At 37.8% G+C, this 24510-nt stretch overlaps 2 protein-coding genes across 3 annotated transcripts in view; one reads left to right on the top strand and one right to left on the bottom strand.

Moving 5' to 3' along the window:
• Positions 1–16971: 16971 nt before the first annotated feature.
• LOC140835718 (uncharacterized) lies at positions 16972–17724 on the bottom strand. Its single transcript, XM_073201123.1, has 2 exons — positions 17440–17724; positions 16972–17361 (listed from the first exon to the last, which is right to left on the bottom strand). Exons 1-2 carry the CDS (start codon positions 17722–17724, stop codon positions 16972–16974), a joined length of 675 nt encoding a protein of 224 aa, XP_073057224.1.
• Positions 17725–20038: 2314 nt separating this feature from the next.
• The window catches only part of LOC140837261 (phosphoglucomutase, cytoplasmic), a 29420-nt gene continuing 24948 nt past the window's right edge, over positions 20039–24510 (top strand). The window contains exons 1-4 of one of the 2 annotated variants that reach the window (XM_073203355.1): positions 20039–20204; positions 20325–20416; positions 21365–21446; positions 22409–22464. In XM_073203355.1, coding sequence (XP_073059456.1) covers positions 20336–20416; positions 21365–21446; positions 22409–22464 — 219 coding nt within the window. In that variant the 5' untranslated portion in view covers positions 20039–20204; positions 20325–20335. The other variant, XM_073203356.1, reaches the window with a different exon arrangement.

Genomic DNA, 24510 nt, shown 5'->3' with positions numbered 1-24510 from the left:
TGGCCGTTTCCTCTGTTCCTTCTTGTTTTAGCTGAAGAAATGTTACTTAATATATATATATATATATATATATATATATATATATATATATATATATATATATATATATATATATATATTATATCATGCATGTCTAAGGGAAAATGGCTCATCCTCCAATCTGCACGCCTCACGCATATGCGCGACCTCAACCAGTGCATATGCGCGAGACCTATTGGTCTACGCATATCTCTTCTCGAGAGCTCGCGCATATGCGCGCCCTCATTCCGCGCATATGCGCGAGGTTCTCTGGAATTATTATTTGGCTTCCACACAGCTCATGCATATACGCGCACTCACTTCGCGCATATGCGCGAGGCCCTCTGCCCATCTCGTGCATATGCACGCCTCCTGGTCGCGCATATGCGCGAAGTGTACTGTTCTCGCACATAACTCGTGTCTTTTCTCGTCTTTCCCCGGTTCGATCCTTTCTATTTATAATCACATCAAATTATTAATCAATAATCACAGATTAATAGATAAAAATCCCGGCCATTACATTTCTCCCTCCTAAGATACGATTTCGTCCCCGAAATCACAGACAGTGAAATCATACCATAAGAAGGTATAACAGAAGAAGCTAAACAGAAAACTTACATCAGTGAAATAACTCTGGGCATCGCTGTCTCATGTCTGATTCAGTTTCCCAGGTAGCTTTTTCAATGCCATGACGACTCTACTGAAACTTCAAAGCGGAATTGTCTTTGTTCTGAGCCTTTTTTCCTTCTGGTCGAGAATCTGAATCGGCTTTTCAAAGTAACTCAGTGTCTCATCCAATTTGGCCTCATCTGGCTGAATAATATGTGAAGCATCAGAAAGATATTTCCGCAACAATGATACATGAAAGACATCATGTAACCTAGATAAAGAAGGCGGTGGGGCAAGTCGATAGGCACGATCTCCTATCTTCTCGAGGATCTCATACGGACCAATATATCGAGGAGACAACTTCCCCTTCTTGCCAAATCTGACAACTCCTCTGAAAGGTGAAATCTTCAAAAATACCCGGTCTCCTACCTCAAATACCAACGGTCGTCGTCTGATGTTGGCATATTTGGCCTGCCTGTCTTGAGCTGCCTTCATTTTCTTCTGAATCAGCTTCACCTTCTCAGTCATATCTCTGATCATATCAAGTCCAGTCTCAGGAACTTCAGAGATATCATCCCAATACAAAGGGGGTCAACACTTTTTTCTGTACAACGCTTCAAATGGTGTCATCTCAATACTCATCGGATAGCTGTTGTTGTACGAGAACTCACAAAGCGGCAATGCTCTTGCCAGTTAGTGCTAAAATCAAGCACTACAGCTCTCAGCATATCTTCCAGTGTCTGGATAGTCAGCTCTAACCGTCCATCGGTCTGTGGATGATATGCGGTACTCAAATGTAATTTCGTACCTAGAGCCTGCTGCAAACTCTGCCAGAAGTGCGAAGTAAACCGAGGATCATGGTCTGATACAATCGACTTCGGTACTTCATGCAATCTGACCACTTCTCTAACATAAATATCGGTCATCTGGTCATGTCTGTACGTCATCTTGTATGGAATAAAACATGCGGATTTGGTCAATCTGTCAATCACAACCCAAATCGCATCACAACTCTGGAGGAACGCGGTAACTATGTCACAAAATCCATGGAAACGTGATCCCATTTCCATTTAGAAATAGATAAACTGTGCAGTAGACCTCCTGGTTTCTTTCTCTCGGCTTTCACCTGTTGGCAATTCAGACATTTGGATACAAATGTAGCAATATCAGCTTTCATCTGTTTCCACCAGTATTGTGTCTTTAAATCATTGTAAATCTTCCTGCCACCATGATGAATGCTAAAACGACTGCTGTGCACTTCTGCCAGTATCCGCTGTCTCAAATCTGAAACATTCGGCACAACAATACGGTTATTCACATACAAAACACTATCATGAACCTGATATTCCGATTGATGTCCAGCTCTGACCATAGCAGTCAAATTCTGTATATTCCGATCAACTTTCTGTGTTTCTTTGATTCTCAATATCAGTTATGGTTCAACCCGAATAGCACATAATCTCAGAGGCTGCCAATCTGTTTCAAAGGCTAATCCAGACAAACAGCAATCTTCTATCAAATTCGAAACACCAATCGTCGATAAGGATATAGAACATACTTTTCGACTCAGTGCATCCGCTGCTGCATTGGACTTTCCAGGATAGTATTTGATTTCACAATCGAAATTCTTCAATAAATCAAGTCATCTTCGCTGCCTCATATTCAACTCGGACTGTAAAAATATATACTTCAGGCTCTTGTGATCAGAATAAATTTCAAACTTCTCACCGTAAAGGTAGTGTCGCTATATCTTCAAAGCAAATACAATGGCAGCAAATTCAAGATCATGAATTGGGTAACGAGTCTCATGTGGCTTCAGCTGTCTCAAGGCATAAGCAATAACATGTCATCGCTGCATCAGAACACAACCCAATCCTCGGTGAGATGCATCACAATAAACCACAAACTCACCAGTACCTGATGGAATAGTCAGTATCGGTGCACTGGTCAGTCTTTTCTTCAACTCAAGAAATCTGGTCTCACATTCTTCAAACCAAACAAATGGAGCATTCTTCTAAGCCAGCTGAGTAATCGGCTTGGCAATGCTGGAAAAATCTTTAATAAATCGACGGTAATATCCTGCCAAACTCATAAAACTACGAATCTCGGGTACTGATTCGGTCTTGGCCAACTGATCACAGCCTCGACTTTACTGGGATCAACAGAAATATCGTCTCTGGATATAATGTGACCCAAGAATACAACCTATCTCAACCAAAACTCGCATTTCGACAGTTTAGCATATAATTTCTCAGCCCTCAGAATTTTTTACACAGTTCTCAAATGCTCAGCATGTTCAATCATATTCTTCGAGTAAATAAAAATATCATCAATGAAAATAATCACAAAATCGTCGAGATATTTCTGAAATATGCGGTTTATCAACCCCATAAATACAGCTGGAGCAATAGTCAAACCGAACGACATGAAAATAAACTCATAATGTCCATACCTGGTTCTAAATGTTGTCTTCGAGATATCAGAATCTCTGACTCTCAACTGATGATATCCAGATCTCATATCGATCTTGGAATATATTAAAGAACCCTGCAACTGATCAAACAAATCATCAATGTGAGGCAAGGGATATTTATTCTTTACCGTTGCTTTGTTCAGTTGCCGGTAGTCAATGTAGAGTCTCATTGAACCGTCTTTCTTTTTCACAAACAGTACTGGAGCACCCCAAGGAGAAACACTCGAACTGATGTACCCCTTGGCCAGTAAATCCTCCAAATGATCTTTCAACTCTTTCAATTTGATTGGTTCCATTCTGTACGGAGCTCTAGAAATCGGGACTCTACCTGACATCAATTCAATACTGAAGTCTATCTCTCGAATCGGAGGCAAACGCGGAATCTCATCTGGGAAGAAATCAGCAAATTCACACACCACTGGCAAATCAGCCAATGATAGTCTCAGTTTCAGTAAGTCAACTGAATATACAAGGAACCCCTCTGCTCCTTTCTACAAGAATCGAGTCATATTCATCGCAGATATCAAAGAAATTCTGGCTCGTGAACCCTTACCGTAGAATTTCCACTCATCAGCCATCTCAGGTCCGAATCTCACAACCTTGTAGAAACAATCAACAGTAGCTTTGTACTTGGTCAACTTATCGATGCCGATAATACAGTCAAAATCAGACAACCCAAGCACAATACAGTCTAACTCAATCTCATGCCCATCATACTGTAGCATACAATGTTTCACAGACTTCACTGATATCAAACATGTCCCCAAAGGAGAAGAGACAGACACTACAGCAGATAATGACTCGATAGGCAATGAATGCATCAATTCAAATCGCTCAGATATGAATGTGTGTGATGCACCGGTATCTATCAATACATATGCAGGATAACCAGAAATAAAACAGTTACCTGCAACAACATCATCTGGTGCGTCCTGAGCCTGTTCTTCAGTCAAGGCGAACAATCTAGCCTGCTGTCTAGGAGGCTGGCTAACTATCTGGCTTCCTCCTGGCCTCGGCTGTGACTGGGCTGGTGCTGGCTGGAAAGAGTGAGCTGCAGATGGTGGTCGTCTACCAGTCTGAGCCACTGATCCAGATGATTCGGCACCCTGTGATATCTGAGAATCTCTCTGGGGACAAACTCTAGCAAAATGTCCCTGTTGTCTACAAATACGGCAAATGTCAAACACTCCTCGGCACTGCTCTGTGACATGTCTTCCTCCACAAGTGCTGCAATAGTCTCCTATATAACTCTGGCCCTGACCGATCTGTCTCGAGCCACTAGTACTAGATGAACTAATTCCAGATCTCTTAAACTGCTTCCCTCTGGCTTTCAGGAAATCTTTCTTTCTACCACTACTGCTGCCACTCTCAAACTGGGGAGGTGGTTGCTGTGTTCTCGGTGCTGGAGGCACAAATGAAGCTCTTTTTTGTCTTATCAGACCAGCTTCGGCTCCCTTATCTCTATTCAAGGCATCAGTAAAATTGTTCGTTCGTCCCGTATTCACCAATGTAAATATTTCAGGATTCATGCTATTAGTGAACTAATCAGAAATAGCTTCGTCGTTCTCAGCCACATGTGGAGCAAATCTCAACAAGGTAGAGAACTTGGCCACATACTCCTCAATGTTCAGTTGACCCTGTCTCAAGTTTGCAAACTCTGCTCCCTTGTCCTTTCTATACGATACTGGAAAGAATCTCTAATAAAATTCAGTTCTAAATACTTTCCGAGTAATTATTGTACCTCGATGCTCCAACGCCCTCTTTGTGGTTAGCCACAAATTCTTCGCGACGTCATGCAATTGGTGCCCGATCAATTTCACTCTCCACTCATCAGTGTAATCCAAGGCTCAAACAACATTTCAATGTCATCTAGCCAACTCTCACAATCCGCTGAAGTCTCAGTACCCTTCAGAGTCAGTGGATGGAATGACTGAAATCTCTTCAGCAATCCATTGGAGGATTCGAAGTGCTACCCTGTTCTAGTATTCTTCGAGGAGGCATATCTGATTATCAAAAGGGTTAGCAATTGCAATACAACATACCTGTTTTCAATCCTCCTCTGATCATCTTACTGCTGATCAAGAATTGGTTCTGATTCATTCTAAATAATACACATTACCAATCAAATCAAACAATTCAGGTAAACATGTATTATTTAAAGCAGTAACACATGCTAGCAATCAAAAGCAGGAAAGAAAACTCAATTTACCCCGCTCCCTAGCTTCTATCTCAATCTAAAGGATCTATTGCTCTGATCCCACCTGTTGTGGGGACCCGGACGCTAATTCATTTCTTAATCTTTCTTGGGAATAATTCAATCAATTAAGATAAACAGGGTCTAAATTTATTTTTTTAATACAAATGCAGAAACGTAATGTAATTCATTTTGATATACATATCAAAATAAAGTACAAGTCTTGTACCATATACAATCATCTACAACTAAGGTTCAACAACTACATATCAAGTGCTCAAACCCTATTTATAAACAAAGTCCGTGGTCTCCACCCTAAACACGATCTCTCTTCATCTCCTCGACCCTGATCCTATCTCACCTGTTGCCATGCACACATACAAACACGACAACAGCCGGATATCTCCGGTGAGAAATACATCCCATTATAAATCAACGAAACATGTAATCAGATAATCAATATAAAGCATGAAACACAAATCAGTAACATGTATCAAAATCTAAAAACATAATCAATATAACACTGTAAATGAACTCGTGATTCCATATTTCAGACTAGACTCATTCCTAATCTAGGGATCCCAATTTCCAGACGTTGGCATACTATATCGAATCTCAGTAATAGAATAAATCCACTTCTAATCAAACATCGATATAAACCAAACATCCAGTGTCTTGGCCTATCCGTCAAAGACTTTGGCACCAACGCCAATCACTATTCTGTGACAATGTGCAATGGGCCAGTGACGATTCCATCACCATCTGGCCCTTCTGTCACAAGAGCATTCGTCTAATACATGTTTTCTATAAATCAATAGAACAAGCATATCAATCCAAATCAATGCACACAATAAAAATAAGTATGTGGTTTAGGGAAACTCAAGTATTTCACACTCGAGTCATTCTCCCGGTTCGACATTGACTTATACCTTTCTATAGTTGCAGTTTTGACAACGTTTGAGTCTGGAATTCGAAGTCTGTCAATACTCAATCTGGAAAAAACAATATCAAAAAGTACAATATCGATATACTGCTCAAATCAATACCGAATCTGATCAATCTGAATCTAACTCAAAATAACGGCATAGCGGAACAATCTCAATATACCCATAATCGATAACAATTCCAATCAAATCAACTCAAAAAATCATAACAATTTCATACAGTATCTGTTCTTAAATCCGGTTTCTATTATACGATGTTTAACATATCAGAAACACCATATATGAATCCTATCTGATTCCTTCAATAGCATAATTTCAAATCATATCAAAAACATAAGAAACTTACGTCCGTATGAAGCCTGCGTCGATAGGAACACAGTACTGAAGTCGGATTCAAAATCAGACGGACGGATTCTTCGTAAATCAAAATCTATGATTTTAAAACTTGAAACTTTCCCCGTGGCCGTTTCCACTGTTCCTTCTTGTTTCAGCTGAAGAAATGTTACTATATATATATATATATATATATATATATATATATATATATATATATATATATATATATATATATATATCATGCATGTCTAAGGACAAATGGCTCATCCTCCAATCTGCACGTCTCGCGCATATGCGCGACCTCAACCGACGCATATGCGCGAGACCTACTGGTCTACGCATATCTCTTCTCGGCAGCTCGCGCATACGCGCGCCCTCATTCTGCGCATATGCGCGAGGTTCTTTGGAATTATTATTTGGCTTCCGCACAGCTCGCGCATATGCGCGCACTCACTTCGCGCATATGCACGAGGCCCTCTGCCCATCTCGTGCATATGTGCTCCTCCTGGTCGCGCATATGCGCGAGGTGTGTTGTCCTCGCACATAACTCATGTCTTTTATCGTCTTTTCCCGATCCGATCCTTTCTGTCTATAATCACATCAAACTATTAATCAATAATCACAGATTAATAAATAAAAATCCCGGCCATTACAAAAAATTTGGGAAAAATTTGGTTGAGTTTCGAGTCGATTCGGGTTAAAACCGGGACCACGGTCCAAGTTTTAAAACGAATCGATTAAGTTATGAATTGAGCTCGAGTTTATGTATAAGAATGATTTTAAATATGTTTTGGGATATTTTAAGGAGTTTGGTTAGTTTCGGGTCAATTTTAGAGGTCTGGGGGTGAAACAGTAATTTTTGGGTTTCCAAGGGCAAAATGGTCATTTTGCACCCGAGGTGAGATATTGGTCCTGGCAGCGCCCTGAGCAAAAATTTATGATCGGGTCAATTTTAGAGGTCCGGGGGTGAAACAGTAATTTTTGGGTTTTCAAGGGCAAAATGGTCATTTTGCACCCGAGGTGAGATATTGGTCCTGGCAGCGCCCTGAGCACAAATTTATGATAGTTTAAATGTTTATGCATCATGATAACGAATTTTAAGATTTTATGAAAATATACGTTGCCTACTTGAATTTAAAGAAAATGGCATGCATGCATGATTTTTATAAGTGATGTAAATGATGATGTTTTGAATGATGGGAATTAGTTGTGGCCATCGAAGTATATGTAAATATGTAAGACATATATGTAAATGATGATGATGAGGCCTAGGCACAGTGGATGGGTGATCCTATCATTGATATCTGGCAGCCGCCGAGTATCACGGTTCTATATATGACAGATCCATCGTAAATGATGATGTATGATAGTCACCTCTAATGAACTGAATTCACCAATGATAAATGATGAATGATGAACGATAAATGATAAACGATGAATGATAATTAATGATGAGATGTTTTGACACGACATTATTTTACACGACACGTTTATGTTACGTTTTTAAAATTCATGAAAGGTATGTTGAGTATGGTATTTTTCACTGCTGTGTGCTATGTATATGTATTTGCTATTAATGGTGCAGGTGTGTTGAGTCTTTAGACTCACTAGGCGTGTGTGATGCAGTGAGGTTAATGATGCGGGGACTCAACGTGCCGAACTCTGAGTAGGCAGACTTGGTGCGGTGACACGACCCAAGGACCGCATATTTTCCGTATTATAATTTATTAGATTGAGTGGAGATGAATATTTTCCTACTTTGATGATTTATAAGATTTTGACTAGTTCATGTTTACGTATGATTTTGGGATTAGTTGGGTTGTTTTAAACTGCACTATTTTTACTGTTAAATATAAAATAAAATAAAAATTATTTCCGGGCTTTTTAAAACGAGTAGACGTTTCATGTTTAGTCCCGAATCACATTAAGATGTGAACCCACGACTAGTTGTATCAATGAACCATTGAGGGTCACACAAGTGCTAATTTTTTAAATCCCGTTGAGAAGTAAAAATAGTTCAATGTGTTGAACGACTTATAAAGGAGTTTATAAGCACAAGAAAAAATTAGAAATATGACTTCTATAAGGGGAATGTAACTTTTAATTGGAGAAAGTGTTCCTAAATTAAAAGTTAACCAAACAAATAATGTATTTGAAAATTGTGATTTTCATAAACATTATTATGGACTTAATTAAATTAATTCAAGTGTTGAATTAATTAAACACTAGTGGACCTAGTAGAGTTCAAATAATTAAATTAATTCAAGTGTTGAATTTATTAAACAATATTGGATCTTGTAGAGCCCAAATAGAAATAATTATTAAACTAGTGGACTTGAGCAAAATCATGTAAAGTTTGAATGGACTCAAATGTGTTTGAGACATTTAAATAAAAGTCCATGAGCCTTGTAATTGTTACAAGCCCAAATAGATTTGCATGCTTGGGAGGTGAAGGGTTGGAGGCAACTTTTGAGTTAATGGCATGGCATGCACATGCAACACTTTTTCAAGCACAAAAAAAAGTCTCCCATCCCCTTTTTCTCTCCCCCTTGGCCGAAATATTGAGCTTCTTTTCTCCCTAATTTTGTCCTTCAATTGTTAAAGAAAACACACTCTTTTCAAAAGGAAAATGCCTTACATTTTCTAGTGCAAGTGTAAGGTGGATTTAACTTGTTGGTGGTGAACTTTATTTGAAGGAAGGATTCCAAAAGCAAGGAAATTTTGTAGAAGGTCAACCATTCAAGAGTCAAGTTGTTTACAACTTGGTTGGAGCCAAACATCCATCCTTGTGATTGGTAGGTAATTTTTCTAAACACACTATGAATGTCATTTTGTGTTTATTGTATTTGCTACACATTGTAGTGTTTAGGGTGCTCATTTTTGCTATAAAAATTTTGAAACATCCGTTGCGCATTTCGGGCACCTTAAACGATCCCTTTCAACCTGGACGTCCAGTCTATTGGACTCGACGTGAACTATTCAGTGACAGTTCCATCAGGGAAGAATTGTCAGCTACTAGTGTGGTCAGAGACATCGATCTGGAACTGTAGGGCCACCTAGTGTACGTCGATTGATTGTGTTGCCGATGCCAGAATTTGATATCATTCTGGGAATGGGTTGGCTGACGATGAATAGAGTTCTTATTGATTTCTAGAAAAGGTCAGTGTTAGTAATACCTTTGGCTATGGAGCAGTTTCTCTTTGAGCCAGCAAGATGGAGGAGTTTCTCTCGCATGATCTCTTGCATGCAGGCGCGGAGACTCATTCACAAGGGGTGTCAAGCTTTCTTGTCTAGGGTTATTTCTGCACCTGACGTACCCACTCCGTCTATATCTGATGTGCAAGTAGTCAAAGATTTTCCCGAAGTTTTTCCAGATGACGTCATAGGCCTTCCACCAGAGAGAGAGGTAGAGTTTTCCATTGATCTTATGCCAGGCACTATGCCAATCTCTAAGGCACCATACCGTTTAGCTCCAGCTAAAATGTTAGAGCTCAAACAATAGATTCAGGAGCTCTTAGACAAAGAATTCATCCGCCCTAGTTTCTCTCCATGGGGCGCACCAGTACTCTTCGTAAAGAAGAAAGATGGGAGTATGAGGCTGTGTATCGATTACCGAGAACTGAACAAGGTAACGATCAAGAATAAATACCCACTTCCAAGGATCGAAGATTTGTTTGATTAGTTGCAGGGAGCTACAGTGTTCTATAAGATAGATCTCCGATCGGGGTATCATCAGTTGAAGGTGAAAGTTGCAGATGTTCATAAGACAGCCTTCAGAACCAGGTATGGGCATAACAAGTTCTTAGTGATGCCATTCGGACTGACAAATGCTCAAGAAATTTTTATGGACTTGATTAATCGAGTATTTCAGCCCTACCTAGATCAGTTCGTCATAGTATTCATTGACGACATTCTTATCTAACTAAGAGCCATCAGGAGCACAGTCAGCACTTGGGTACAGTTTTGCAGGTCTTGTAGAGTCGCAAGTTGTTTGCAAATTTAGTAAGTGTGAATTCTGGTTGTAGAAGGTAGCGTTTTGGGTCATATAATATCTAGTAGTGGTATTGAGGTGGATCCAGCTAAGGTTGCAACAGTCAACGAATGGGTTGAACCGAATAATGCTTCAGAGATTCGCAGTTTCCTAGGCCTAGCAGGCTACTACAGGAAATTTATTCAGGGATTTTCTTCGATAGCAGTGCCTTCATTGACTAAGAAGAATGCTAAATTTGTGTGGGGGTGATGAATGTCAGAAGAGCTTCGATACTTTGAAGCAAGCTCTTATTTCAGCCCCAGTGTTAGCCATGCCATCAGGACAAGGAGATTTTGTGTTATACATCGATGCATCTAAGCTCGGGTTAGGCGCAGTGTTGATGCAGCTTGGTCGGGTTATAGCTTATGCTTTCAGGTAGTTGAAAATGCATGAGAAGAAATACCCGACCCATGATTTTGAGTTATCCGTCGTTGTCTTTGCTTTGAAGATTTAGAGACACTACTTGTACGGCGAGAAATGCCAGATATTCACTGATCACAAGAGTCTCAAGTATTTCTTAACGCATAAAGAATTAAATATGAGACAGAGACGGTGGTTAGAGTTGGTGAAGGACTACGATTGTGAAATTAGCTACCATCCGGGCAAAGCTAATGTTGTGACAGATGTCTGAGCCGAAAGGTTGCAGCCGTAGCACAATTGTCAGTGCAAAGACCTCTTCAGTGTGAGATTCAGAGATTTGACCTAGAGGTTTATCATAAGGGCAGAACTCCTAAGCTGTCTAATATGGCAGTCCAGTCTTCTGTGCTTGACCAAATCCGAGCAGGTCAGCCCTCAGATGAGCAGTTACAGAAGCGGAGACTGAAGGATGAGTCCAAGGGCAGTGTACTCTACACAGTGTCTGATGGTATTGTAAAATATAGAGGAAGGATGTGGATGCCTAATGTTGATTCAATCAGAGATGATATTCTAACAGAGGCACATGCATCTCTGTATTCCATTCATGTAGGAGGTACCAAGATGTACAAGGACTTGCAGATCTTGTATTGGTGGCCAGTATGAAGAGAGACATCCGTCGATTTGTGTCTGAATGTCTCACTTATCAGCAGGTGAAGTCAGAGCATCAGAGGCCAGCAAGGATGTTTAAGCCACTCCTTATTCCCGAGTGGAAATAGGAGAATATCACCATGGACATTGTTGTTGGGTTTCCGAGGTCAGACAGGAGATCCAATGCTATTTGGGTTAGAGTGGATCGACTTACTAAGTCGGCACACTTCTTACCAGTGAAGACGACTTTCTCCATGACGCAGTATGCAGAGCTCTATATCCGAGAGATAGTCCGATTGCACGGAATCCAAGTTTCCATTGTGTCCGACAGGAACCCGAGGTTTACATCTTCCTTTTGGAAGAGTTTGCATGCAGCCATGGGGACGAAGTTGCTATTCAGTACAGCTTTTCACCTTCAGACAGATGGCCAGTCTGAGCGAGTGATTCAGGTTTTGGAGGATTTATTGCGAGCATGCATGATTGATTTCCATGGGACTTGGGAATCTAAGCTACCTCTAGCGGAGTTTACCTATAACAACAGTTTCCAAGCATCTATTGATATGGCTCCCTACGAGGCATTGTATAGGAGGAAGTGCAGATCTCCGATTAATTGGGATGAAGTCGGTGAGAGATCAGAACTTGGTCCAGAGATTGTTCAGCATACTGCAAATGTGGTGGTCAAGACCCGAGACAGGATGAATACCGCACAGAGTCGTCAAAAAAGTTATCCTGTTAAGAGGAGAAGGGATCTAGAGTTTGCCGTATGTGATCACGTTTTCGTGAAGATAGCACTCATGAAGGGTGTTATGAGATTTGGGAAGAGAGGCAAGCTCAGTCCGAGATTTATTGAACCGTTCGAGATTCTTGACAGAGTTGGGACACTAGCTTATCGTGTAGCCTTACCTCCAAATCTGGTCGGGGTACACAATGTGTTCCACGTCTCGATGTTGAGGAAGTATCTAGCCAACCCATCGCATGTTTTGAGCTATGAGCCGTTGCAGTTGGCTCCAGATCTGTCATATGAGGAAAGACCCACCCAAATCCTAGACAGACAGGAGCGGAGGCTCCGGAGCAAGGTGACCAAGTTGGTCAAGGTCCAGTGGTTGAATTAATCAGTGGAAGAAGCCACTTGGGAGACAGAAGCGGATATGAGGAACCGCTACCCAGAACTGTTTGGTAAGATTTAATTTCGAGGACGAAATTTATATAAGTGTGGGAGGAATTGTAGCTCAAAATCAGCATACGTAAAATCAATGCAATTATTTAATAGTTAAATCATTTATTTAATTTTAAAGCGATTTTTAGTGATGCATGATTTATGAGATTTCATTATTTTAAATTATTTATGCTTATGTGATGCACGTTAAAAGTTTTTCTCGAGTTTCATGTTTCAGGCGATTATTCGATGCGGGATTGAGGAGGAGATACCGGCGACGATTTTGGCAACTTTAAAACGTGGAATTTTATTTTAAGTTAAGGATGAGACATTTTAAATTATTTATTAATTTTTTAGTATTTTAAAAGCCTAAATTATTTATTTGAGTGATTTTAGAATTTTAAAACTTTTAAAGTCTAGCAGTTGTGAATTTTATTTTTATTAGAGTGTGTAATAGTTTTCCATTTTGATAAACTTGTTAATTGAGTTAGTATTTTAAATTAGCTTGTTAATTTTTAATTAAGCAATAATTTGGCCCTAATTATATTAAACACACACACACACCCACACTTACATACACACACACAAAATCACAATTTCAGAAATTTATTCTTGAGAGAAAACCTAGGGTTCTTCTACCATAGAGTAGCCACCCCTATCCCTCTCAGTTTCAAGCAAACTTTCGTCTTCCGCTTCGGTATCGCCATATCGTGAGTTTTACACATCAAAAGGCATGTATATTATGTTTTTCCTGTGTCGATCTAGTCATATTATGTGTTGTGATGTTTTTATGCGGGAAAATTCATGTGGGATGTAAATGGTTTTAGCAGAAAATTGTTTGATCAATCTATGCAACGTTTTTAGATCTCAGAATTTCATTTTTTCTGTATTTTGAATTACTGAAATTTTTAGGTCGCGATTTTGGGAAAACTTTCAACATATAAAACGTAGAACTTTTTGATACCTTTGATTTGACAGTAAATTCGAAATATTTGGATAAGAAATGAGTGAGTTATGATCGGTTTTGTGGGACTGCTCAAACTGCATTTTTCTAAAATGCATTCTTGAAGTTTTATTGTTGCAGGCTTCGTTGGGGATCGACGGGTGATCGTTGCTGCGTTTAGGTATATAGAGAATGATGCTGTTATGATTGTTGGTGTTTCATTTCGTGTCATTAGGCACTTGGTTGAATTAAGAGTCGTAGGAATTGTTTTGGTGTCAAAGGTCGTGTTCATGGATTGGGTTGCATTGTTTGTGCTGCGTAGTGTTTTGGGGCGTTTGTTTGAGTTTGAATAAGTGTCATAGCATCTTAGGATGGGTCTCGAGGCATTGCTTCATGGTCTGTATGATCGAGTTTGGAGGAATAAGCCTTAAGTGTAGTGTTTCTTCGTTGGTTCGCGATTCTAGCACCTACACGGACCTGTAGACGGACCGTGGCACGCGGTTTGTGCACTTTTTTCTTCAAAATTCGATTTTACAGCACCTACACGAACCCCGAAACGAACCCTTACACGGGGTCCGTGTCCTTTATAAAAAAAAATTCTTTTTTTTAGTGATTGTTTTGGGGTTTGATGTTATGATTTAGTATGATGATTAAACGATGTCAAGTCCCGAGAAGTTTAGAACGTTTTGTCACTTTTGGGTGTGAGCATGACTATACGTCTTATGTAAGATAAGTATTTGAATTCATGTTAGTATGTGCAGCAGTGGCCTCAAGCGAGATGCAACAAATCCCTCAACTCCAAGTAAGTAAGTTCAACCTGCAAAGAAAATACTTTTAAGTTTTTGAGTTATGCTAAATGTCTTGTGACCAAATTATGTATGAGATTGGAAAGCGGTAAAGTATGAGTAGGGACCAATATACCCCGTTAAATTATGAACGTGTTTAGATCAGGACTAGAAAGCGGTAAAGTATGACCAGGGACCAATCCACCCGTTAAATTATGAACGGGGATCTCATGTATATGGCAGTGGATCTTCCCTGTCAGTCCAGTACTGTGGTTTAGTCTGATCAGGCATATTTATGTATGGGTCACTTGCTTTGAAACATGCCTCTACGTAAAATGTTGTTATGTATGCTCAAGTATGTATGAAGCAAGCATGTTTACGAAAAGTTTTATGTTGATGGCCCGTCTAGTATGTATGTACGTATGTTCAATCTTATGTATGCATGTTCAAGTTCAAAGTATGTACGCTCTATTTTAAAGTTGAATGTGATTTTACTACTTAGTAGTCGTTACTTCCAGTTTATACATGTTGAGTTTATAAACTCACGAGACTTGATCGATGCAGGTGAGGATGAGTTTGAAGAGACGAGAGGTGAGGACCAGTGAGCTTGCTTGGACTAAGCGGGAGGCTAAACTCGAGAATCGTCATATTTTAAGTTTTTTTATGAAGTGTTCAAAATACTCTGATTTCAAGTTTTGATTACAATGTTTAAACAAGTATTTTTCCTCAGCAACTTTAATTGTATTCACTCTTTTGCAAATACTTTTGGTTGGACAGTTCATTTATGATCACAATTTGAAAGTTTATTGGTATTTCAGAAAATTTTTATTTTTCGCAAATTTTAAATATTTTAAAAGTACGGTACGTTACAGTGACCCTTCACCCTGGGTCGTGCAGAAGACACGCCCCAGGGAGCTTGGTGAAGCTTCAGCCTGGGTCTTGTCTTGAAGCACTACCCCCTTCACGACCCCGGGTCTGAAGCACGACCCATGCGACCCCTGGGTCGTGAAGAGCGACTCTTCACCCTGGGTCGTGAAGAGCTCGAGCACACGAGCTCTTCACACTGACGAGATCCAATAGATTTCATATCTCAAATTAATTTCTTACCAATACACGGTTTTCTCGTTTGATTTATTGTAGAGGAAAACCTTGTAAACTCATTGTTAATTGTTACTCAGCACGAGCTCTTCACACGACGAGACCCAATAGATTTCATATCTCAAAATAAATTTCTTACCAATACGTGGTTTTCTCGTTGGATTTATTGCAGAGGAATACCTCGTAGACTCATTGTTAATTGATAGTCAAAAAACCAGAACAATGTATGAACGATGAAAGGTTGAGAAGAAAAAGGATTTTTTGTGAAGATAATGAATGAAGTGAGATCTAGGGTTGAGTCGGGAAAGACGAAAAAGATTGAGTCGAGTAAGTTTTTTTATTTAATTAAATTATATATTATTATATATAAAATTAAAATAACAATTATTATATATAAAATTAAAATAACAATTTAAATACACTAATGAAAAAATTAGTTTTTAAACAAATCTAAAACAAAGAATAAAAAATAAATTACATTCACTATTTTTATTTTATAAAATTAAAATAACAATTTAAATACATTAATGAAAAAAATTAGTTTTTAAACAAATCTAAAACAAAGAATAAAAAATAAATTACATTCACTATTTTTATTTTATAAACAATTCCATCACTACCGTCTTCCTCATTTTCCAAATAGATGAACTACCTATTAGAGAATCAAGATTAAGAGCAACTTCAACCTTTGCTCCACAATGGAGTTGCTCCATTGTGGAGCAAGGTTTTTCACTCCAATCCAGCACAAAAAATGGTGCTGGATTGGAGTTGTCCTAAAATCCACTCTAGATGTGGCGCGGTACAAAGTGCTGCACCACATCTCTTTTATTTTTTTAAATTTTTTTATTTGTTTTTAAATAATTATAAATATTTAATATTTTATTATATATTAATTATATAATTAATATTTTTATTTTTTAAATTTTTAAAATAATTTCCTCTTGAAACTTAAATATTAATTTAAATTTTTTTAAAACTTTTTTTTAAAAATTAAATAGATATTAAATTAATTTAATAAACAACCAAATTATATTACTAGTACATTAAAATGATACATTTTACAACATAATACGAAATAATTTTAAAAACAACAACAAATAAACAACAAAATTACGATACAAACAATAAAATTTATTAAATGATATTTAGTAATCTGGTAAACCAGATCTTGATCCTCCAATATCACCAAAATAAGATCCAAAGTTGTCTCGATTTTCAGCTTGAAGTCTCTTTTGCAAAATCTTTTCTTGTTGAGTTCTAGTGTATTCACGCAAATTTGGATCAATGATTTTGCTAAAATCTTTGTATAAAATTCTATCCTCCATTTTTCTTTCCTCTTGTTGAAGTCTCATCCTTTGAAGGTCATAATTTTGTTGTCTTTCAACGGTTCCTTGTTTCAAAACATCCAAAAGTTCGCGATGTTGTTCTTCCATTTGTACGCTGAATTTGAGAAATATCTTCATCTCTTTTCTTCTTCAATTTGACTTTTTTCACTCCAATTGGTCTTTGAAAACTGTCATCAATATTGTCGTCATTTAAATATATTGCAAATGCAGAGAAGCTAGGTGAACCTGATTGTGGCGATTCTTCAGCTGGAGTATCAGACTGTGAAGTATCCAGATTAGTAGCACATAGTTTAGATTTTTTGGTTATCGAAATTTTATCTCCTGAAAGTTTTTCACAATCCTTCACAATATCCCACACATGATAAAATGAAAATGGTTTGTTATCTTTACTGTCTTGTACATACAGTACTTTTGCGCGGTTCATCTACATAAAAACCATTAAAAATTAGTTAAGAAAATTGAATGTGAATGACTCATAACTTTTTTTAAAAAAATAACTTACGATAACTTGTTCAGATGCACCACTAGGCTTGAGGTTTTCAATTTGTCGAATGCATCCTCTCATACAAGCAACAAAAGTGAGGATGTTTCCCATGCGCTTCTCAACTGATCTTTGAGGTCGTGGATGTAAATCACTTCTTCTTTCTTTGTTGTATTTCTCAGCAATCCGAGACCAGAATTGAGTTCTCGATTGACTTATACCTATAATGGGATCCTGTGAAACATCAAGATAAATATGACACAAAAACTTATCTTCATCAACGGTGTAGTTTGAACTTTCTTCCATCTATCTTTCGCTAATATGCTTATAGGTGTATTGATATGTTTTGAATATAAATGTTACTATTTATAGTATTTCGGATTATCTTTAGAAAATATGCAAAAGAAATGATAGTCGTTTGATTAGATTTCGATGGACATCAGCCATTGAAATCTCATCTGTGTGCCATCCGTCGGATGAGATTACCAAAATCTAATCCTACAGATGGTACAAGGATGAGATCACCAAAAGCAAATGCCTGACATTTTAAAAGTTATTTATTTGGTAGAATTCTTTTATCAAACACCAAATTCTATTACTATATACCTTTCTTTATTCATTAATAACTAGTGGACAAACTCAAATTGCAGTTCTGCTTTCCTCGTGACCGTTGAGTCACATGGTAAGAGATATATGCCATTGGATGAGATTCCTTATCTAATGAAATCTAATTCTATGGATGGAAAGATTTCGAAATAAGAAATCTCATCCATATTATCGTAATAAATTCTATATAAACTCTAATTCGTGGTATACATTTTTCAAACAATTTATATTAAAAAAAATGAATTCTTCATTAGGCTCATCGTCATTATCCGATAATGAAGATTAAATAACTAATTATTTGATCATCGATAAAGCCATTGATGAGATTCAAGGAGCAATCATTAGCCATATTCATGCACGCAATACGATACTACACACCTACATCAATCAACAAGTTAACGAAGGTCCGAGAAGAGGATCCATTCCAGGTGACATTGTAATTCACCGCGATAGAGAAATAGCCGATCAGAATTTGTTCAACGACTATTTTGCTGAAAATCCCAGATTTCATGAAGGTATTTTTCGACGACAATTTCGGATGTCTCGTCATCTATTCCTTCACATTGTAGATGGTGTCAAGAATCATGATAGCTACTTCATACAACGCAGTGATGGCTTGGGACGACTAGGGTTATCAACTAATCAGAAAGCAACAGCTGCAATTCGAATGTTAGCATATGCCATGGCCGCGGATGCGACCGATGAATACATCAAAATAGGAGAGTCAACTGCAATTGAATGCTTGCAACGGTTTTGTCGAGCAGTGGTGGAAGTTTTTGGAGCCCAGTACTTACGAGCTCCAATAGCCAACGATGTTGCTCGACTCTTGCATATTGGTAAACAACGAGGCTTTCCAGGAATGTTGGGAAGTCTGGATTGTATGCACTGGAAGTGGAAGAACTATTCTACTGCTTGGGCTGGGCAATATTCAGGTCGAAGTGGGTCTCCAACAATTATTTTAGAAGCAGTGGCCGATTATGATCTTTGGATATGGCACGCATATTTTGGTATGCCTGGATCAAATAATGACATCAATGTTTTAGAGGCATCCAATATATTTTCAAATTTGGCTCAAGGCATTGCTCCTCCTGCCAATTATACTATTTATGGCAAAGAATATAATACTGGCTATTACCTAGCAGATGGTATCTACCCAAAGTGGTCAACTATTGTGCAAACTATCAGTAACCCACTTGGACCGAAAAAAAGATATTTTGCTATGAAACAAGAGTCGTGTAGGAAAGATGTGGAGCGAGCATTTGGTGTTCTTCAATCTCGATTTGCAATTGTGGCAAATCCAGCACGTTCGTGGCGTAAAAACAATTTGCATGATATAATGACAGCATGCATTATCATGCACAACATGATTATTGAAGATGAACGTGACCTGAGTGCACCAATTGAAGATGCAAGGGAAGCACCGCTTGCCGATGTGGAAATGGTGGTCAATGACGAAAGTACAAGATTCGAAGAATTTCTCTCTCGGTATAAAAAAATAAAAAACAGAGATGCTCACTATGAACTACGAAATGCGTTAATTGAGCACTTATGGGAAGAATATAGTAATTCTAATATTTAATATTGTGCTTGTATCGTATTTATTTCTTAAAATAAATATTTGTATCATTTTCAATGTTTTTTATCTTATATATAATGTTATGCTTGTATTGTATTTTATTCTTGAAATAAATATTTATATCGTTTTCAATAATTATATTGAAATAAAATATTTGTATCATTAAATAATTATTTTATTAAGAATATTCTGATAATATTCTTTTTTAATGTAGAATGTAGTGTAGATAGGTTGGAGATGAATTTAGTGTTATATTATTGTAGTGCAGAATATAGTGCAGAATGTACTGCAGTGAGTTGGAGATGGTCTAAATAAACAATAATCCAAGAAGATAGCTAGAAAAAAAGATAAAAAAAATAATCAAGATAGAGGATGAAAACAGGAGTGAAAATTGGGGATCTTGTGGTTTACGAGAACTGTATAGAATATTTGACGCGGCCGAGAATAATCCATTTCTCACCCATGACTCATCGCTTCATCGTCTCTTTATATACTTGCTTTTCCCGACTTCTTTTTTATTAATGTTCTTCGTTACACTTTCTCTAAATCCGTCACCTTCTTGTCCCTTCACCCCTTTTCCGAAAGATTCTTTCTCATAACCCGCGTGCGTAATCTGATTCAGTTGAATTCTTGCAGTTAGTTTGATGATCGTGTTCTGTTCTTAGCTTGAGCCCATTTGTGTTCCCTTCTTGTTTTTGGTGTTAAAATTTGGGTTCTGTTTCAGGTTGAGTGAAGATGGCGGTGTTCAAAGTTGTCCGCGTCGAAACCACGCCTTTTGATGGCCAGAAACCCGGGACATCTGGTCTTAGGAAGAAGGCGAGTTTTTTGGATTTTTTTTTTTGTGGGGAATGTGAAGCTGTGTTTATTTTAGAGATGAACTTCAATGAGAAACTTTTGATTTGTGGGACGTTTGTTTGTTTTTTTGTTTAAAAATGTGGCCTTTTCTCTTGGCTACTGTTGATTAATAAGCCTTACGGTGTTGTATATCTTTTCTTCTCTTTTCTTTTTGGTGAAAGACTTGATTGGCTCATCAAAACTAGATTTGGCGTGTTATTTTTAAGGGTTAGTGATCAACATTGATAGATCTATTGGTTTTAACGTCATGGAGTAGCATCATAAGATGGATAAAATAGATCCTGTTAGCGTGGAATCTCATTCCATGATGCCATAATCTCTGATTTCTGTGCGAATTATGTATGGTTGTAAAGTGAGATATCATGTTTTTGTTTGGTGGATTGTCTTATTTAAGTTTCTTTTGGTGCAAATGCTACATGATGTTTTTATGTCATGAATTATCTTGTGAGCTTGTCTTGAATCATATGGAGAGGAAAATAGAAGGATTGACATGATCATCTTCTAGAAAAGAAAAATAAATAATTAATAGCTCTAATTATCAAATACAGAATGGTGGAAATCAGTATCATAATACCTAAGTTTTTAATTCATCCGCGGAATGAACTGAATCTTGTGGTTTCTGCTATGATCACAGAACATCACAATGGGAATTTCCCAAATATGCAGTTCCATGGATTAGTAGTAACTAGTAACAGAAAGTGTATTTAGTTATTTGGGAATGGCGGTACAGTCAGTTTTGAATGAGAAGTCCAGGTGAAGCAATTACTATGCAATTCTATGTCAAGAGAGGACCCCGATTCATTTATTTTTGAAATTTTCAAAGTGGTTTATTTGTTAGACTTAGTCTCAAGTAGTGGTTGATGCTCTCTCATAGTTGATTCTGATATAAAGTTGTCATGTATGATTCAGGTTAAGGTATTTAAGCAACCACATTACTTGCAAAACTTTGTTCAGGCCACGTTTAATGCCCTTGGGGATGACAAAGTCAGAGGTTGGTGTTTTTCATTCATATATATTATATTCGTGATTCGTCAAATTCCTTTGTTCCTGTTCTTGAGTTGAACCAAAAGTGAATTGTCATGAATTCTGAGGTAGAAAACTTTGCATCTCCTTTTCTGTAGTTTTTTAATGTCTATATTCTGTTGTGAAAGACACTGCTGTGTTTACTAGAAAACATGAAGATCAGCATAGATTTAATGTATTTTAACAGTCTGAAAACAGGTCTTGACTTTTTATCAGGCATATCAAATGATCGACCGTTTTTAAGGAATATGTGAATAATTTTCCTTTTTCTGTATATGATGCTGGCACACACTTGTTAATGCATTTCATCTCTTTTCATTTGGATGCATACTCATTTTAATAATATGAACATGTCGGTGTGAAGTCTTCCTAGGGTCATTTTATATTGAATATGTAACCACAAAGAAACAAATTACAATGATCATTTCAAATCTGTGTATAGTATAAACAGGCTATCCGCAGGCTTAAAGTGCCTGCCCTTTTCATTTATCTTATGACTCTTCCGATCGTTCCAATATCAATCTTTTTTTCAACTCAAGTTTTTTTTTTACTACTGACCGAGTCTTAGATTCTTTTTCTGCATAGAGAAACAAACATGTTTTGGCCGTTACACTTCTATTTCGTTTTTGGCGGTTTGAGTTGCTCCTGTTTGGAACTTTTATAAATCGAATCAGAGGAAGATATTTATTAGTCATTATGAGATTTGGATTGTATCTGACTTGATTTTCCTGTCAGAGAACTTTTCGTATAAATGCAGTTATGATTTGGTTTATTAATAGAGCGATGGACAAGAAAGAGCGGCATACATGTCTGTGTCAACTGGTTCTGAACAACGCATGCGCGCAAACACAAACCTATATGGCATACACCCATGAACTAAATGCATGTCAATTGCTGTAAGTACCTAAATTAGCTTGGATTTCTTTTCAGGTGCTACCCTTGTTGTATCGGGTGATGGTCGCTACTTCTCAAAGGATGCTATTCAGGTAAACCAATAACCCTTTCTGTTTTTATCATTCATAGTTTGGATAGTTATTTTTGATGTCAATGGTAATTCTGTATGATTTATGTATATATAAGTTCTTTTAGTCTTTGTTTGAATACAATGTTTGACATCTCTAATTTTTTCATAATCTGAAATCACGATAACACATATCTTTGCATGAGCACAACTTGATGTTTTCAATATCACGGAAAAACAAAGTTTGGACCATGCATGGTTGTTTCAGAGTCCCGATTTGTAAGAATGTTGATGCTTTTTTTAAGATATACAAGATTTTGGAATCTATAGGTCTTATCCCTCATCTATTGGTTATGAAACGTCTACCATTTAAAAGTGCGAAAATATTTTTTTAAGCTCGCAATTACAAGATAACATTTAAAATATTCGTATTTATTTGCCCACAAGAATGACGCAATTTAAAAATAACTAAAGTCATCCAAAATCAACGTAAACGTAAACGTATAAAAATCGTAATATCATCAACATATAAAAATATGTAACTCCTCTCAAAAAACATGAATCAATATGCGGAAAAATAATGGTCCTCTGGTCGTGTCACCGCACATCCCGCCTGCGTACTCAGTCTTCGGCACCTCCGGTCCCCTGATCAAAATGTTCATACGTATACGTAGCACACAATAGTGAAAAAATAGTGAAAAATAGCATAATCAACATACATTTCATGAGTTTAAAAACATGAACATAAGCGTGTCGTGTAAAATCATAACGTGTTAAAACATGTCTCATCATGTTATCATATCGTATGCGTAACCGTGACCTGTCAAAACATGGTAATAGCATGTATCATCGCATCAGCATATACGTGTTAAAATCTTAATTTGAATTCTGTTCATTAGCTGTGACTTTCGTATCATCATGTCATCATGTCAGTCGATGGATCCATCTACGTGTAACCACGGTACCGGGCGGCGGGGGACATCAGCAACACTCTCACCCGTCAACTGAGTCTGGGCCTATCATATCATCATATCATGTCAATGGAAATACGATCGTCGGGCTCCCTCGGGGGCTTTCTCCCGTAAACGGGCTCCCTCTGGGCCTTTTCCCTCAATATATCTCCAATCATATCATCGTGTCATCGTGTTAGTCATAACTAAATTCTTTCCTTCAAAAACGTGTCATCATTTTCATCACTTAATTAAAAAATGCATATACGTATCTTTTTTTCTTAAAACCAAGCATGTACCATATTTATCATAATTTCATATAAATCGTAAACATGATGCATAAACATTTAAAATATCATAATTTTGTGCTCAGGGCACTGTCATGACCAAAATCTCACCCCGGGTGCAAAATGACCATTTTCCCCTGGAAACCCAAGAATTATCGTTTCAACTTTCAACCCTGGGCCTCTAAAATTGACCCGAAGCATACCAAACTCCTTAAAATATCCCAAAACATTTTAAAAGCACTCCTAGACGTAAACTCGAGTCCAAACTAAAACTTAACTGATTCGTTTTAAAACTTGGACCGGGGTCCTGGTTTTAACCCGAATCGATTCGAAATTCCACCCAAATTTTCCTAACTTTTAACCATGACTTAAGAATACTATAAAGATCCTGAAACCCCTCAATTCCAGCCCATAGACTCACAGTTGAATTCCAGAAAGATACCAAACCACTCGGCCCCTCTCTTGTACACTTATTTCTCAACACATCACTCACCTCTTAAATGCTTTGGTTCCCTTCTATCCTCACGTGTCCAGTAACTAACCACCTAAGTTTGAGCCCCAACTGAACCCAGGAGACTCCTCTAGAACCCACTTAATCAATCATAATGCCTCGCCAACCACACGCTGCACAACCCAAAACCCACGCGCACACCAAAACCAACAGCCATTTACTACCATCGATCCACCACAGCACCAGCAACTCACGGCTCACTCCAGGACCTGTCACAGAGCCATGTGGGTCAGTTCCAAGGCCAAGGACGAACCATGCACTGCTGCGACTCCCATTCGCTCGATCTACACTAAAAAAACGTGGCACCTCTTCACAGCTCTTCG

This window comes from Primulina eburnea, chromosome 7 (assembly GCF_022965805.1).
Source record: "Primulina eburnea isolate SZY01 chromosome 7, ASM2296580v1, whole genome shotgun sequence".
NCBI lineage: Eukaryota > Viridiplantae > Streptophyta > Magnoliopsida > Lamiales > Gesneriaceae > Primulina > Primulina eburnea.
Note: the sequence above shows the minus strand (reverse complement) of the source record. Positions and strands in the feature narration are given on the sequence as shown.